Source organism: Rousettus aegyptiacus, unplaced genomic scaffold (assembly GCF_014176215.1).
Source record: "Rousettus aegyptiacus isolate mRouAeg1 unplaced genomic scaffold, mRouAeg1.p scaffold_m13_p_11, whole genome shotgun sequence".
Lineage (NCBI taxonomy): Eukaryota > Metazoa > Chordata > Mammalia > Chiroptera > Pteropodidae > Rousettus > Rousettus aegyptiacus.
Window position 1 is genome coordinate 56,193,601 of NW_023416286.1, and position 13,977 is coordinate 56,207,577.

At 33.6% G+C, this 13,977-nt stretch overlaps 1 protein-coding gene across 5 annotated transcripts in view; it reads left to right on the forward strand.

The window, feature by feature from the left end:
• Window positions 1–13,977, forward strand: part of NALCN (sodium leak channel, non-selective) — a 272,813-nt gene that overhangs the window by 146,342 nt on the left and 112,494 nt on the right. For all 5 annotated transcript variants that reach the window (XM_036228821.1, XM_036228822.1, XM_016123175.2 and 2 more), the window contains one exon: window positions 11,920–12,057. In XM_036228821.1, the coding sequence (XP_036084714.1) occupies window positions 11,920–12,057 (138 nt within the window). The remainder of the gene's footprint in view (window positions 1–11,919; window positions 12,058–13,977) is intronic.

Consider the following 13,977-nt stretch of genomic DNA (forward strand, 5'->3'; position numbering starts at 1 on the left):
GAAGTATACTTTCAACTAAAAATATCATGCTCTTCAAGAAAGATTGGTAGGGGAAAATATAAGTTCATTCAATTCATTGATATTTTTTTCCTTAAAATTAGTGTTTCTAATATAGGAACTTTAACATTTCAGTCTTTAATTATTAAAATATTTTTAATAATAAAATACATTCTGCAATTTTAGATTCTCATGAAAATGAAAAGGTTATGCCCTTTTCATATGGAAAATGTTAATAAGTGGAGCTTATTTTAGCAAAGAATAAAACATGCTGGCAATATCTACTTTTCATTTATCAGTTGAGCATAATATGGAGTTTCAGATGTGTACCCAGTACTGTGCTGACAAAGGAGGTTAAAAAATTTTAAATAGTACTTAGGCTAGGCATGTATAGTGTTTGTTTTAGTAATTTAGGTAATGAAGGGATATCAGTAGTTATTAGATCTCAAGATGTTTTGTACCTGTAATGTCCAAAAGGACAGCAGGAATTTGAAGTCAGCGGATTCTAGCCTAGAGACCTGGCAGCACCATTTGCTACTTGCAGGCCTAGGTTAATCATTTAGGGCCTCCGCATTTCAGTGCCCCATCTATAATAAGGGCTATAATATGTACAGTAACTAATTCCCAGGGTTATTACTAATAATATTCTAAATAATGGACAATTAACTGCCTTGGAGCTAAAGCACCAAAAATAAATGCTAGTCATGGCCCAGTGTGCCTTATCATTTAATCTTACTCTGAAAGATATTTTAGGAAACTGTACTAATCTATGATTTTGTCTGCATTGTCGTTTATGGTGTTATATGTAAAAGTCGATGAAGAATGGCTAACATTTAAAAGAAAAGACAATCAGATACTCCTACACACATCTTCAAAACTAGAAAAAAGATTCGCTGGTTTTTCTAAATGAGCTTCTGCCATCTTTCCTTTTACTCTTGAAATTATGTTTAAGTGTAAACTCTACTTAAAGTAATTTGTGGCTGGAATAGGCAAAATGTTTTGATGTCAACTTTGCTTCTAATTACATTTAAGCTCATTTTGACATTTAAAGACAATTACATTAATCAAGATTCAGTAAGACTTTTCACAGTGGTCTGAAATTTGACCAATAAACAGGCTTTCTCCCCTCCTTTTTTTTTTAAATTTCGTTAAATGGAATGCTTGGCAACAAGCATATTTTAGGAATTATGAAAGCAAATAATATGGGTTCATTTTCAAAAAAAAAAAGCAAAGAACTGTTTGGCTTTTCTTGTCAACATAAAAGGCAGTCACAGAATTAATTGAAACCACCAGTTTCAGCTTTATTTGTTTCTAAACCACAAGGAATAAGGCATAGAATAATCATTTTACAGAGATTAACATTTTAAATATTTCACTTACTAACTACAAAGGTAACTGATTTCAATAGATCTCAAATTCTAAGAGTTCATATAAAGAGAGAAACCTGCATGGCACCAAAAATTTTTAAAAGTCACAAATAGCTAACCTCTCCAGGACAGGGCCCTACAACAAACTTAGTCAGTGTTCCCTTGTGTTTTAAGATCCCAGTATACATAATGACAAAGCCCAGTACCTAATTTGCTTAGCTCCTTGTTTTCAGTCCACTTGCTACCATTAAAATTTTTGCTGTTTATTAAATAAATATGCTGATGAGTTAACAGTACCAAAACACTAAAAAAGCAATATAGCATATCTACTAGTAGCAAAACATTCACTATAGCCATAGGTAAAATTTAGTCTGGGAAAATGGACTGAAAAGTAAATCATATAATAGATCATAGAATAGCAGACACTTATAGCTAGAAGATATCTTAGGAATCCTTTAGTTCAAAGATAAAGTGATGCCATTAAAAACACCATCACACTTTCAAAATCATGTATCTAAAGGAACTATCTTCTTAAAAATATAAATGATTTATTCTATTTAATTTTTTGCTTTATAAAAATGGAATCACACTGTATTTGACATAAAAAATATTGTCATAAAAAACACATAAGAATTCTAAAATTTTAACTAGTGTAATAAACATTGTTTTCTCTTGGGACAATTACTTTAAGACAGATTTTTGAAATTATTATGAAAAATATTATATGTATAGTGCTTTAATGTTTAAAGAGTACTCACACATTTTATTTATTTTAATTCTCTAAATAGTCTTCAGAGCGTGACGATATGATCACACATTTAAGAAAGATTGGTGTTATCTTCCTCAAAGTTAGGTCTTTTACCCAGAGCCACTAAGCCAGTCAACAATTTCATTCTACACCCAACCTTGTGATGGCAGAATTGAAGTCTTGGTTCTTTGCCTCTCTGCCCTACAACTCAAAGATAGTTATTCAACCTCAGCCTCAAACAACTTCAATCTCCTACAGCTGTTTCTTTTAGGAAAGTCATCTCTTGAGAGTTAGGGTATAGATGAGGGGGCCAAAGTTAGAAGTTCTGAAAAGCGTGTGGCTGATATTGCATTCACCGAAGACAACAAAGAGGCTTGCCAGATGGTGCTGAGGTCCCTTTGGAGGCCATAGTGAAATGCAGCCCATTTCTCTGTGATATAACTTTCTCCACAATGCAGCTGGATGGGTAGGTGCAGCCATGGAGAATTAGATTCACGTGGGAGTTGGCATTTTTCCTGAGAATCTGGCAAATCAAACAGAGAAATGAAATTTGGAGAACTGAGAAAAATGTAACTGAATTGATAGACCATGGGATTCCATCTCAACCAGGGAAGGAGGGATTTGAATTCAAGAAATGGCTGCTGCTGATGGCTTTAATATGGCAGTCCTGTGTTTTTACTCCAGATTTCAAACCCACAGTGTTTGTATTTATGGACAACTTAGTTTGGCCACAGTAAGGGGTGGCTCTTAGAGCTTTTATTTGTCTTAGGTTTTTAAATACATTTAATGTCATTTTTATTGGTTTTCCCCAGCCCTTAATTCTCCATAAGACCTTGATCTTGTCAGTCATGATTTCGCCAATCGATAATGCTTTTTAGAACTGTAACTCCAACATTAGGTTGGTCCAACATTTACTGTATATTGAAGTTATTTTAAATATTGGAAAGCTTTGAAAAGTTGAGTAAGTTTTAAATAAAAAGAACTATACAACAAATTAGTAGATTATCAGACCAGTGGGTTTTTCGAAAGTTAAAACTCCTCTATATATTATTGCTATTTGAGAAAAAAGAAACATAGAGATTGAGTCAGTGAATAACTAAGGCACTTAAAGCCAAAAGAAGTGTCACTTTTGAATTCAGTGAATACCATCTAGGCAAATCTTATTTTAAGACTAACTAGCAGTAGAACACAGCAGAAACACTCTTAGTAAAAAAAAAGCTGAGCTACTGTATAAGTCTTCAAGTACATTTCATTTTGAAAGCAAACTTTTTGTAAAGGAAGAATTAATTCTCAAATTAGCTAAAGATAAATAAAATAGATGCAATGGTATTACAAAATGAAAGTTGTATGTCGATGATGTCAGTTGTATTCTTTGCTACATTTTATAACTTTTTAATGTGTATTTTTCCAGTAAGAGAAATATGTCTTACATGTATATTAATACAAACAATAAAAAGCATATTAAGTAAAAAGTAATTTATGAAAACACGTTTACACAAAAACCTGTACATAAGTGTTCATAGAAGCATTATTCATAATCACCAAAAAGCAAAAACAATCCAAATTTCTATTAACTGATGAATAGCTAAAATGTGGGCCATTTAGATAATAAAATATTATTTTACAATAAAAGAGAATGAAATGCTGATCATACCACAACACAGATGAACCCTGATCACATATTTTAAGATTCCATTTATGGAAAATGCTTAGAATAGGCAAATCCATAGAGACAGAAAGTATATTATTGGTTACCAAAAGCTAGAGGACAGAGGAATCAAGAGTGAGTGCTAATGGGCACAAAGTTTTTTGCAGGGATGATGAAAATGTTCTTAAGTTAGTTGTAATAGTTACACAACTCTGTGAATAAACTAAACATTGTTTGATTGTATATTTTAAAAGGTGAATTTTATGTTACGTAAACCTGTTACTTTAAAAAAGTTCAAAAACAAAAAAAGAGTATCTACCCCCTTCTCTTGCTCCTCATTCCTTTCTATTACAGTCCCCAGAGTTCCAAGTTTATTATATAGGCTTTCAAGCATTTTTATACATGCAAAAACTATATCCAGATATGCAATTACAAATAGAATCATACTATATATTAACCAAAACCTAAGGTATTTACCAATCATAGCTTTAAAAATACATGTCTATTTTTAACCTAAATTGATTTTCACACATACTAAAAAACCAAAACATGCATTTGGTCATTAAGTTAACAAAGAGGATCCATGATATACTTTTTAAAGGTTTAGGAACTACTTTACAAGCTCTGAATAAACATTTTCAACCTGTTAATTTCAGTATGAGAAAATACCCTTGATTTGCCTTTACCTAACTCTAAGAAGGTCTATAAGAAAGAGATTTGGGGTCAAAAATGGGTCCCCAAAGGGGCCTTGAAAGAGAAAAGGATGTGCTGTCATTGATGAACCTGATTTTGCCTTCAAAACTATGTCAAGGTCCTTCAGCAGCCTGATAGAAGCATGGTCTACAGGATGTTGTTCACTCCACCTGTGATTGATGTTCAAGGCTTATTAGTTGGAACAAAAGAGAAGCTATGAAAATAGTTGTTTATTCCTCTTTCTTCCCTGTTCGGTGATCTTATTTTAATTCAAGTCTCCCCATCTTGGTTTATGACCAAGAAGTACAGCCTGTAAAGCCACTTAGGGAGAAACTATTAGCTGTTTTAGGAGTAATGTCGAGGAGTATTGAGGATAAATGTAGAACTGAGACCAAGAACCTGCACTGGATTTGGCAGGATTTTCTGACAGATAGGATGTTGGATATGAAGGCATGAGAAGGTCCAAAGGTGTTGGTGTGGCCATTGGCCTCGGTTACTTGAAAAATGGATTTATCATTTTCTAAGGTGGGAAGAAGTACAGAAAGAACAGGTTTGGGGAGTGGGATGTGAAAGGTTTAATATGTGACTTGCAATACTTGAGATTCCTGTTAGGAATCCAAGTGGAGATGTGGAGTTGATTCTGGACATTTGTATGGGGCTAGACATACAAATGTGAGCATCATTAGTACATAGACGGTACTTAAAGGCCGTAGAGTAGATGAGCTCGACTAGTTAGTAAGTGTTGAGAGACAAGAAAGATTAGGAAATTGAAGAGAAACCAGCAAAGGCTGAGAAGGGTTGGCAGTGAACCCTGTGGCTCTTTACTGCAGTGCTCAGGTCCTTTCAGTTACCTAAAGACCCTTGTTTTCTGCTTTTAGATATGTTTTCTTCTGTAACAGCTCATATTCTCACATTCTTGTCTTGAGGGCTTTTACTCTCTACTCTGGTTCTTACCCTTTGTTTTGCTCCCACATACCCAAGGGATATGGTACTCGCCAAGCTTATGATTTTCAAAACCTTCCTTCTCCATTCAGTAAACATCACTTACAATATCTTTATTCAATGCATTTTCTTTCCCATGTAACTTTTGTACATTCAGTGATTTTGCTTCCTTAGAATATCAATGCGCTTATAACTCTGACTTTGTACTTAGACCTCCATTGCTTCTACTCAACTACATAGCCAATCTCCATTATTTACCTCCAGATCCTATTGCTAACAATGTGATTTTTTTGTTGCAGTTTCCATTTTAAATTCATTAGAGATGTTTTTGATTGATTTATTGCTTCCCTGGTGGGGTAGAGTTGCTTATTCCAGGTCACCTCATATGCAACTGACCCAGTCTCAGGTTAACTACTCATCCCTGATTCAGTTCGCTGCAGCCAGGCACCTGTGGTTTGAACAGAGTGTGACCTGTTTATTGATATTTAATATGTGATCATGTCATTAGAAACAAAAAAGGAAAAGCACTCTTAAACAAAGTCATTTACTCCTATTTATATCTATAGGTTTGGACTTGAGAGGTAAAGTAGCAAAATACAGTGAAATTACAGAGTAAAATGTAGAAAATAGTGAAATCTGTCCCTAAAACCTGAAGAAATGAGAAAAACAATTCCTTTTCAGCCTGTAAAAGTTTCACCAGCAATAACCACACAAGGAAGGCCCACAATTTCGTATCACTGTCTTTCAACAGTAGCTACCAGGAAAGAGAGGGAGAGAGGCCCAGTGAACAATCTAGATAATGCTTTAAGTCTGTCTTCCTGAAAAAAGAAATTGAGAAAAAATTAGATTGGAAAGACTAATCATGAAGCATGTAGTCATATCCCTCAATGTGAGGAAACTCTGGCTACAAGGGTTATTGCAGAGTTCTAGAAAAAAACAATGGGAACTCCTCAGTGTGGAAGTCACTTGTTCCAGCCCATTTTACTAGAGGCAAGATAAATTACTACATCTCACCATTTTTATTTTACAGCTGGGAAGAAAGCTTGAGAGTGAAAGCAAGATAATCATAATTTCTGAAAATTAATTATTTCTTATAATAAACAAAAATTTAGCATAATGAAAGTGTGAAGAGAAAAGAAAAGCTATGAGCGGACAGGAGGCTCAGGGAAGATGGAAAAGGGGAGCCCCCGTCATCTTCTTCCCAAACACTGAGGACCAAAACCAACAGAATCAACCTGTCTTTGCCCTATGGAATGAGAATGATGTCTGAAGAGAAGCCAGTGAACTGGAGGAGGTGACACCTGGGACTGATTGGCTCTGGCAGCAGCCAAAATCTCTAGAAACTACATGTACTGGAGAAGTGTCTGAATTCTGATATTTCAAGTATAACTTCAGCTAATACTCCTCTCTTCAAACTGAAATAACTAAAGCAAAGACCCCAAGCAGAAGAAAAGAAAGCCTAGCTGACATATTGATACAGGACTCTAATTACTAGAAATGAGATTTAGAGTCATTTTCTGACATTACTGTGGAGAAAATAAAATATCTAAATAAGAAAGTCAAAAATAAATATTTTGATAAGTGTTGAGTAGGCCTAGAAAGTAATTAGTCCACATTAAAATAGGTAGTATGAAGACTCCAAGAAAAATATCTATGAGAGTAAAACTCAGATGATTTCTGGGTAACTGAAGTCTCCAAAAACATCTGTAGGAGAGTAGGTTGGAATTTATTCCAAACAATAGGTAAAATGTGTGAGAATATGGGAGCTATTCAAAGTGGAAGAAAGCATATATTTCTTTTCCCAATAAGATATGTGAAAAACAATCAGAAAATAGCAGAAACCAAACAAAACTTAAAAATCATATAAGAGAAGGATGGTTCAAATAAACTATTAAATTAAGCCAGATTCAAAGCAGTTAGTGGAAAATAAGAAAGAGGACTCCATTTAACCTTGAACATTTACTTTCTTGTACTATACATGTTGTAATATTGGTATACTGCAGGAGAAGTGTCATCTTAGAAAGATACAGGGCAAAACAGTGAACAATATTTTCATAATCAACATATCGACTATCAATCTATTGATTATCAACATACTGACAAGCTTGGAAGACTCAACTGTGACTGAAAAACTAAAGGCAAATATTGTTGATCTTGAGGAAATTAAGTGAATGCATGACCAAAGATAGAAGTGAGAGAAGAGGAAGGTAGTAGGATGAGTAGCAGTGCTGACTCCTTTGTCTTATACAGAGAGATGGGAAGTAATTCTGTTAGAGTTAGGTGGAACAAGATACAGGAATTTATGTACAAAATTTGGGGGTGGTCAAGAGAAGTGGGAACTGATGTTTACCTGAACTAAATCTTCATATATTATAGCAGTAGTCTATGTCTAAAGTGGATAAATCAAGAAATATTGAATAAGGGTATGGATAGCATCACCAGAAATGAAAACACAAATGGTTAAAAATGGTGGCCTCTGAGAAGTGAGACTGAGATATTTAGGCATATGGCTGTTGTTTACTCTTCATTAAGAAACCTATCATCAGGTTTCTTTACTACGTAATATTTTAATCATGTCATATTACCATGATTTAAATTTTAAAAACTAATCCTAAGAATGAGCTTAAGAAGAAATGAGCAGAAACTATATAAGAAATCTTTGTTTGGAATCTTGAATCAAGACAATAATTGGAATGATATAACTTTCTTCCAGATTAGAGGGTAAACTGAGAATAGTATCAATTTTTTCTTAAATTATTGTGATCTCAATGTGTAAAACAAGAGGATGTTTAGGAAAATTAACATAAAAATAAATAATAGAATTCTGAGAACAAATAGTTATGAGGAGGGGCTAGTAACCTTATCAGTTATTAAAATGTGTAATTTTATGCAATTTGGAAATGAAATTGATAGAAAAGAATAGAAAGTCTAGAGATATAACTGAAAGCATATGACTATTTAATACATAAAAGGGATATTTTAATTTAATAAAGAAAAGATAGATTTTTCAATTAAATCGTGCTGAATCAACTAATCACCTAAAAAAAATAAGATTAGTTTCTCTTTCATTTCTTATACCAAAATAAATTCCAAATTTAAACTGATTTGAATAGTGATTTCTGGTTCAACATATTAAACGTAATGAAATAAAGAAACAGTAAAACTCTGCGTAAAACTATGGGTAAATTTTTTTCTAATCTCACAGTGAGAAAAGTCTTTTTAAACAAAATAGAAACACCTTAAATAAAAGTTATGGCAAATTATGTCGCTTAGAAATTTAAAATATGTGTTTTCAAAAATACTTTAAATGGATAAGAAAAAAAATACATTAAATACAATGGAATATTACTCAGCCATTAAAAAAAAAATGAAATCCTACCATTTGCAATGACATGGATGGACCTGGAGGTTACTATGCTGACTGAAATAAGTCATTCAGAGAAAGATCAATACCATGTGATTTCACTTATGTGCAGAATTTAAGAAACAAAAAGAACAAACTAATTGAAAACAGACTCACAAACGTAGAGGACAGTCTGGGGACCACCAGAGGGAAGAGGGGCTGAAGGGTTGAGATAACAAGGTTAAGGGTTAAAAAAGTACAAATTCCTAGTTGATAGATCGTCACAGGGATGGGGAACACAGCATAGGGAATGCGGTTAGCATTAATGTAATGGCTAGGTGGAGAGGCAGAGGAGAGAAAGAGCAATTAAGGGGATCATTTTATAAACTACATAAATGTCTAACCAATGTACTGTATACTTGAAACTAATCATAAAATAAAATTTAAACATATATATATATATATATATATATATATATATATATATGACAGATACAAGATTAGTTTTCTCAATTTATAAAGAGAGGAAAAGTTCACAGGATAGGAAAATGTCATAACAAAGGAAAAAGTAGTTCAAAAAAAAAAAGAAACAACCTCCTCTAGGCCTTTGTTTATCACCTTCTTCTCCACCATTTAAATCCTTCTCATCATCATCATGAAAGTCAACTTCTATCACTTTCAGAAGCCTGTTCTTGACTTACCTAAGAGGAATACCTCGGTCCTTCTAAAGCTTCTTGGTAGCTTTACTATATTTCTCTAATATGCCATATTTTTCGTATTTTCTTTTCTTAGAGCTGGCCATGTTCATTTTTTTCTTCCACTCTTGATTACAAATTTCTTAAGAGAACAAACTGTGTCTTCCTCATCTCAATCCTCAACACATCCAACCTTCAGTAACACTAATAATCCTATTTGAATAAATAAACTAAGCAGATTCTTCAAGTAACTCAGATCTTGCAGATGATATAAGTCAGAAAGTGTCCTTGATTCACAACCTCGAACTATCACTTGGGTTTAAATTTCTGGATAAAATCTCAGCAAAACTGATAAGGCACCCTTCATGCAGGATACATAAATTAATTTTCAGCCTATAATAGAAGTATTTCATGGCACTACCTTCCATTGGTTTATTCATGTAAGCAGCTATAAACGCACGAGTCACATTGTAACAAAGTTTTGCCCTCAAATATAATTCACAGCATTTCACAACATGAACTTCCAGATGTGAGTTTTTTTTTCTTCTGAGACTCTGAAAAGAGTAGAAAATAACTCTAAAGTTCTTGTCCACACTGCTTATCTCACAGCAATAGGTTACAGTCCCATAGCGCCTCATTCCTGAGCATTTAGTGAATGCATAATAGCTGACTGTTCATGAAAGCTAATCCAGTAGATGAAAACAAATTAAATTGGGTGTGCCCAAGGCAGCTGAATGGTACACCTGAATTTTTAGTCTCTAAGTACCAAAAATAAATCTATTGAGCTTAATCACAAGCTTTTCTGTTACTTTTGGAGAAAGAAATTCATGTCCAGTGAAATTCCTTTTATACTGGTAGGTGTTTTGACTCTTCCCATATTGTTGTTGAGCCTTTAGGATGCACACAGTTTCACATTGGTGACATCTCCATTGAAGAAAATATAGCAGTCTGGTTTTGTTTTGTTTTGTTTTGTTTTGTTTTGTTTTATGTGAGTCATCTTTGGAACTTTTGTTCTTTGCCTTTGGAGGTAATAAATATTAAACAGAAAAAAAAAATACAGGGAAAAAATAATTGCCCTCAATGATAGGTTCTGGCACACCTATGAGGTTAAATGATGTGTTGAAAATTCTCTGAAGCATTTTCATGATGAGTTAAAACTAACATTTTCTTAAGCACCCTGGCAAGGGAAGTATTATTTTGTCCTTGGTGATGCTGAGTTCAAGTGTCAATAGCAATGTATTTCATACTTTTATAAACACTTTGTAGGGTGATGAGATTATAGAAAAATTAACTCAAGAAGGAATAGTAGATTCAAGACTTCACTGAACACAGGAAGCAATACTTGGAGAAGTACTTACTTTAGAGTCATAATGCCCGAGTAATACTTCTATTAGTACCACAAATTAATAGAGTGATTTTGGGCTAATCACCTATCATCCTTAAGCCTCATTTTTCCTGTCTTCAAAAGGAAAGAGTCAGATTAGAGTATCTTTCAGATCCCTTTGGCTCTAAGGTCCTAATCAGTGTAACAGAGCTTTTATCTTGGGCTCAGTCCATCTTTGTATTGTACTGGACTTTATTTCTTAAAATCCCAATACCTGAGAATTCAATTTAATATACTAAAACCTGAAGACATTTTTAAAAAGTCACTAGATTCCAATTGTCAATTTCCCCTAGACAGGATCATAAATTCTCATTAAGGAACACGTATTGACTACTAATGTATATAGAACACATAAGTCAGAGAGGCATATATAATCATGTAATTAAGAAGAAAAACATGTAAGAATGGAACTAACCAAAGGTCTTTGCTGAGAGAGTATGAGTCCTTTAGCTTGACTGGCTTTTGTTGGAATGCTCTATATTTTTTAATTTTGGCTTCATCCATGGTCTTGACTCTGTACCTTTGAAATAAAAGAATTATGAAAAATATATTTGTCTTTATTAAGTTTCTCAGCATGGCAATATCATTTAAAAATATTTACTTTTTAAAGAGTCTAATGTTTTTAATATAACAATTTTGATAGATGAATATTATAAAAGTAAAATTAAAGTTATTATTCTCATATGTCTTTAGACAATTAAAGGTCATTCATTATAAAAATAAGTTGTACTTAGCAGGAAAAAAGTCGAATAATCTGTTGGAAATGTTAAATAGTTAGCTTACTTAGAGGGGGAAGAAAAAGACAAATAAGCAAAGGTCCTGAATTTTTTTCTAATTTGTTCAACAGTATTTACCACTGACAAGGCTAATTTTAATTCAAGGCAATTATTTTCATTTTCTATACTGAATAGTCAAAAATCAGACTTTTAGGATTTTTAATTCTCAGCTCTTTCACATCTGTTGAATTAAGGCTGTTCTTCCCCTGATCAATCAGATGAAAATCAATAATATTGAGATCAAAGTCCTCAAAACCATGTACTAATTTTAAATTGCATGCAAGCCTTAAGCTAGTGTTTAATACCTTCATCGTTTTCCTCTGTAGGCATTTATGTCCATGTTCCAGATCCTTACCCAAGAAGGATGGGTAGACGTAATGGACCAAACTCTAAATGCTGTGGGACACATGTGGGCACCTGTGGTTGCCATCTACTTCATTCTCTATCATCTCTTTGCCACTCTGGTGAGTTTAGCACTTTTTTTCGATTATATCTCAGAATTCATAACGGGATGAGCATCAGCAGATTTTTGGCCTATTTGAAATTCCAGAATGAAAGTCACAGTACCAATGTAGAGTAGTCTGGTTAGATGAGGTCGCTTCCATTCTAAATTTCTATGAATCAAAGAACTCCTTGAAGAACTAGATTTCAGATAAGAGTAAGAAGTTGTCTTCCTAAGGTACAGGTGTGTTTGCATGAGTGTAAAACAAGACGAGACAAAATAGAAATCTCACATTTGCATACTGATTTAACTATCTGTAGGCATTCACACCCTAGATGATCTAAGGATCAAACCAGACTACATTATTTTTTTTAATCATGGAGAGACGCTCTCTTCAGTTTTGCTTTATCCTCTTCTCATCTGTAATTAAACTGACGATAGAAGCTGGAGACCTCAGAGTGCAGTCAGTTAATTAGAAATCAGCTCAGTGTTTTTGTGTTATGTGTGACTGAAAGAAACATTTGGGGGGGAAATAATAAAACTCATAGCTGCAAATATTGTAAAAGCACAATAAAAACTGAAAAATTGACTGTCACACAGACCATTCAATGCATTTCTATTAAAAAGAAAGGAAAAAAAAAAAAACCATGAAACATAGCCTGTGACATCCTAAGGGATGTAATTCTCAGGTTTTTCTAATGTCAAATGTGCATCTCTATGTAATAAATTTGTGCACATTTAAGAAGCAAACTTAAGCTCTACTCTTATGTTAAAAATTCCAAGTTAAGGACCCAAAATATTACCCTTTATTGGTAACACATGAAATAAAAACAACTGCTACTCTTATTGAGAGGCAAAATGTTTTACAGTTTTATTCCTAATATTGGGAACAACTGAGTTATGTGATATTTCCACTTTACAGATGATGAAACTGAGGCTCAGAGGAGTTAAGTAATTTTCCCAATGTCATATAGAGTGTGACAATGTCATACAGAACGTTCCCAGGTCTGCCTGGTCTCAAAGTCTATGGTCTTGCAACTGCTTACAGCTGCTTCCCTAGACTATGAAGCTTACTGTTACTGAAAATGTCTGCATCAAATCAAACCCCTGTGCAAGGGTCACTAAAATAAAACAAATTTCATTTGAGCTCTAATGTTCCTTCTGATTCTAAATACCTATGAATCAAATAAGTAAGTACTTGAGAAACTAGATGTTAAATTAGAGGTTGCATTTGCTGTAGGCAAAAGCCTTCAAAACTAAGACATCTTCTTCAAAAAGGATATTGAGATACATTGCTTCATGGTGTAAAGTCTTGTGTTCATACGGTAAAATCACAAAGAAATAGTTTTGGCATTTTTTATATGGGGTGACTAAAAATATTCATAAAAGGAAAGAACATGGAATAGCGGGAATGGAGGCATGGCTTCCAGAGCCAAATCTGACTATGCTGGTGTTTACAGGATACCTGGCCCTGAGGTCTTTGCATCCTCCCTTCCAGAACCTTTAAATCTGTGTCTGTCATTCATTCATTCATCATTCATTCACTCACTAACTCACTCATGAATTTAACTAATGTTTATTAGGCACCTGCTCTGTGTTTCAGTTCCTTTAAAAACTATGGAATAGCTTGGAGAATATTGATCATGGGTTAAATGCAGGATAGATATGATTGAAATCATGGATGTATGTGAATAATCTAATTGTGTTTCTATTAAAAACAATATAATTGTTCACTATCCTCATTGCAGATTGTTTACACTTGGATATAGCCTTGATCCTTAAGTCGGAGCTTCACATGTTATGAAAGCAGAAAGAAAAACTATCTAGCCTAGTCAATTATTTAGCAACATGATTTTTTTCAAGTGAACTTCTACAGGGATTGCTAATTTAGAGAACTAGTATATTAAATCTGGTACACAGACTTCTTGGGCAGTCTAAATTC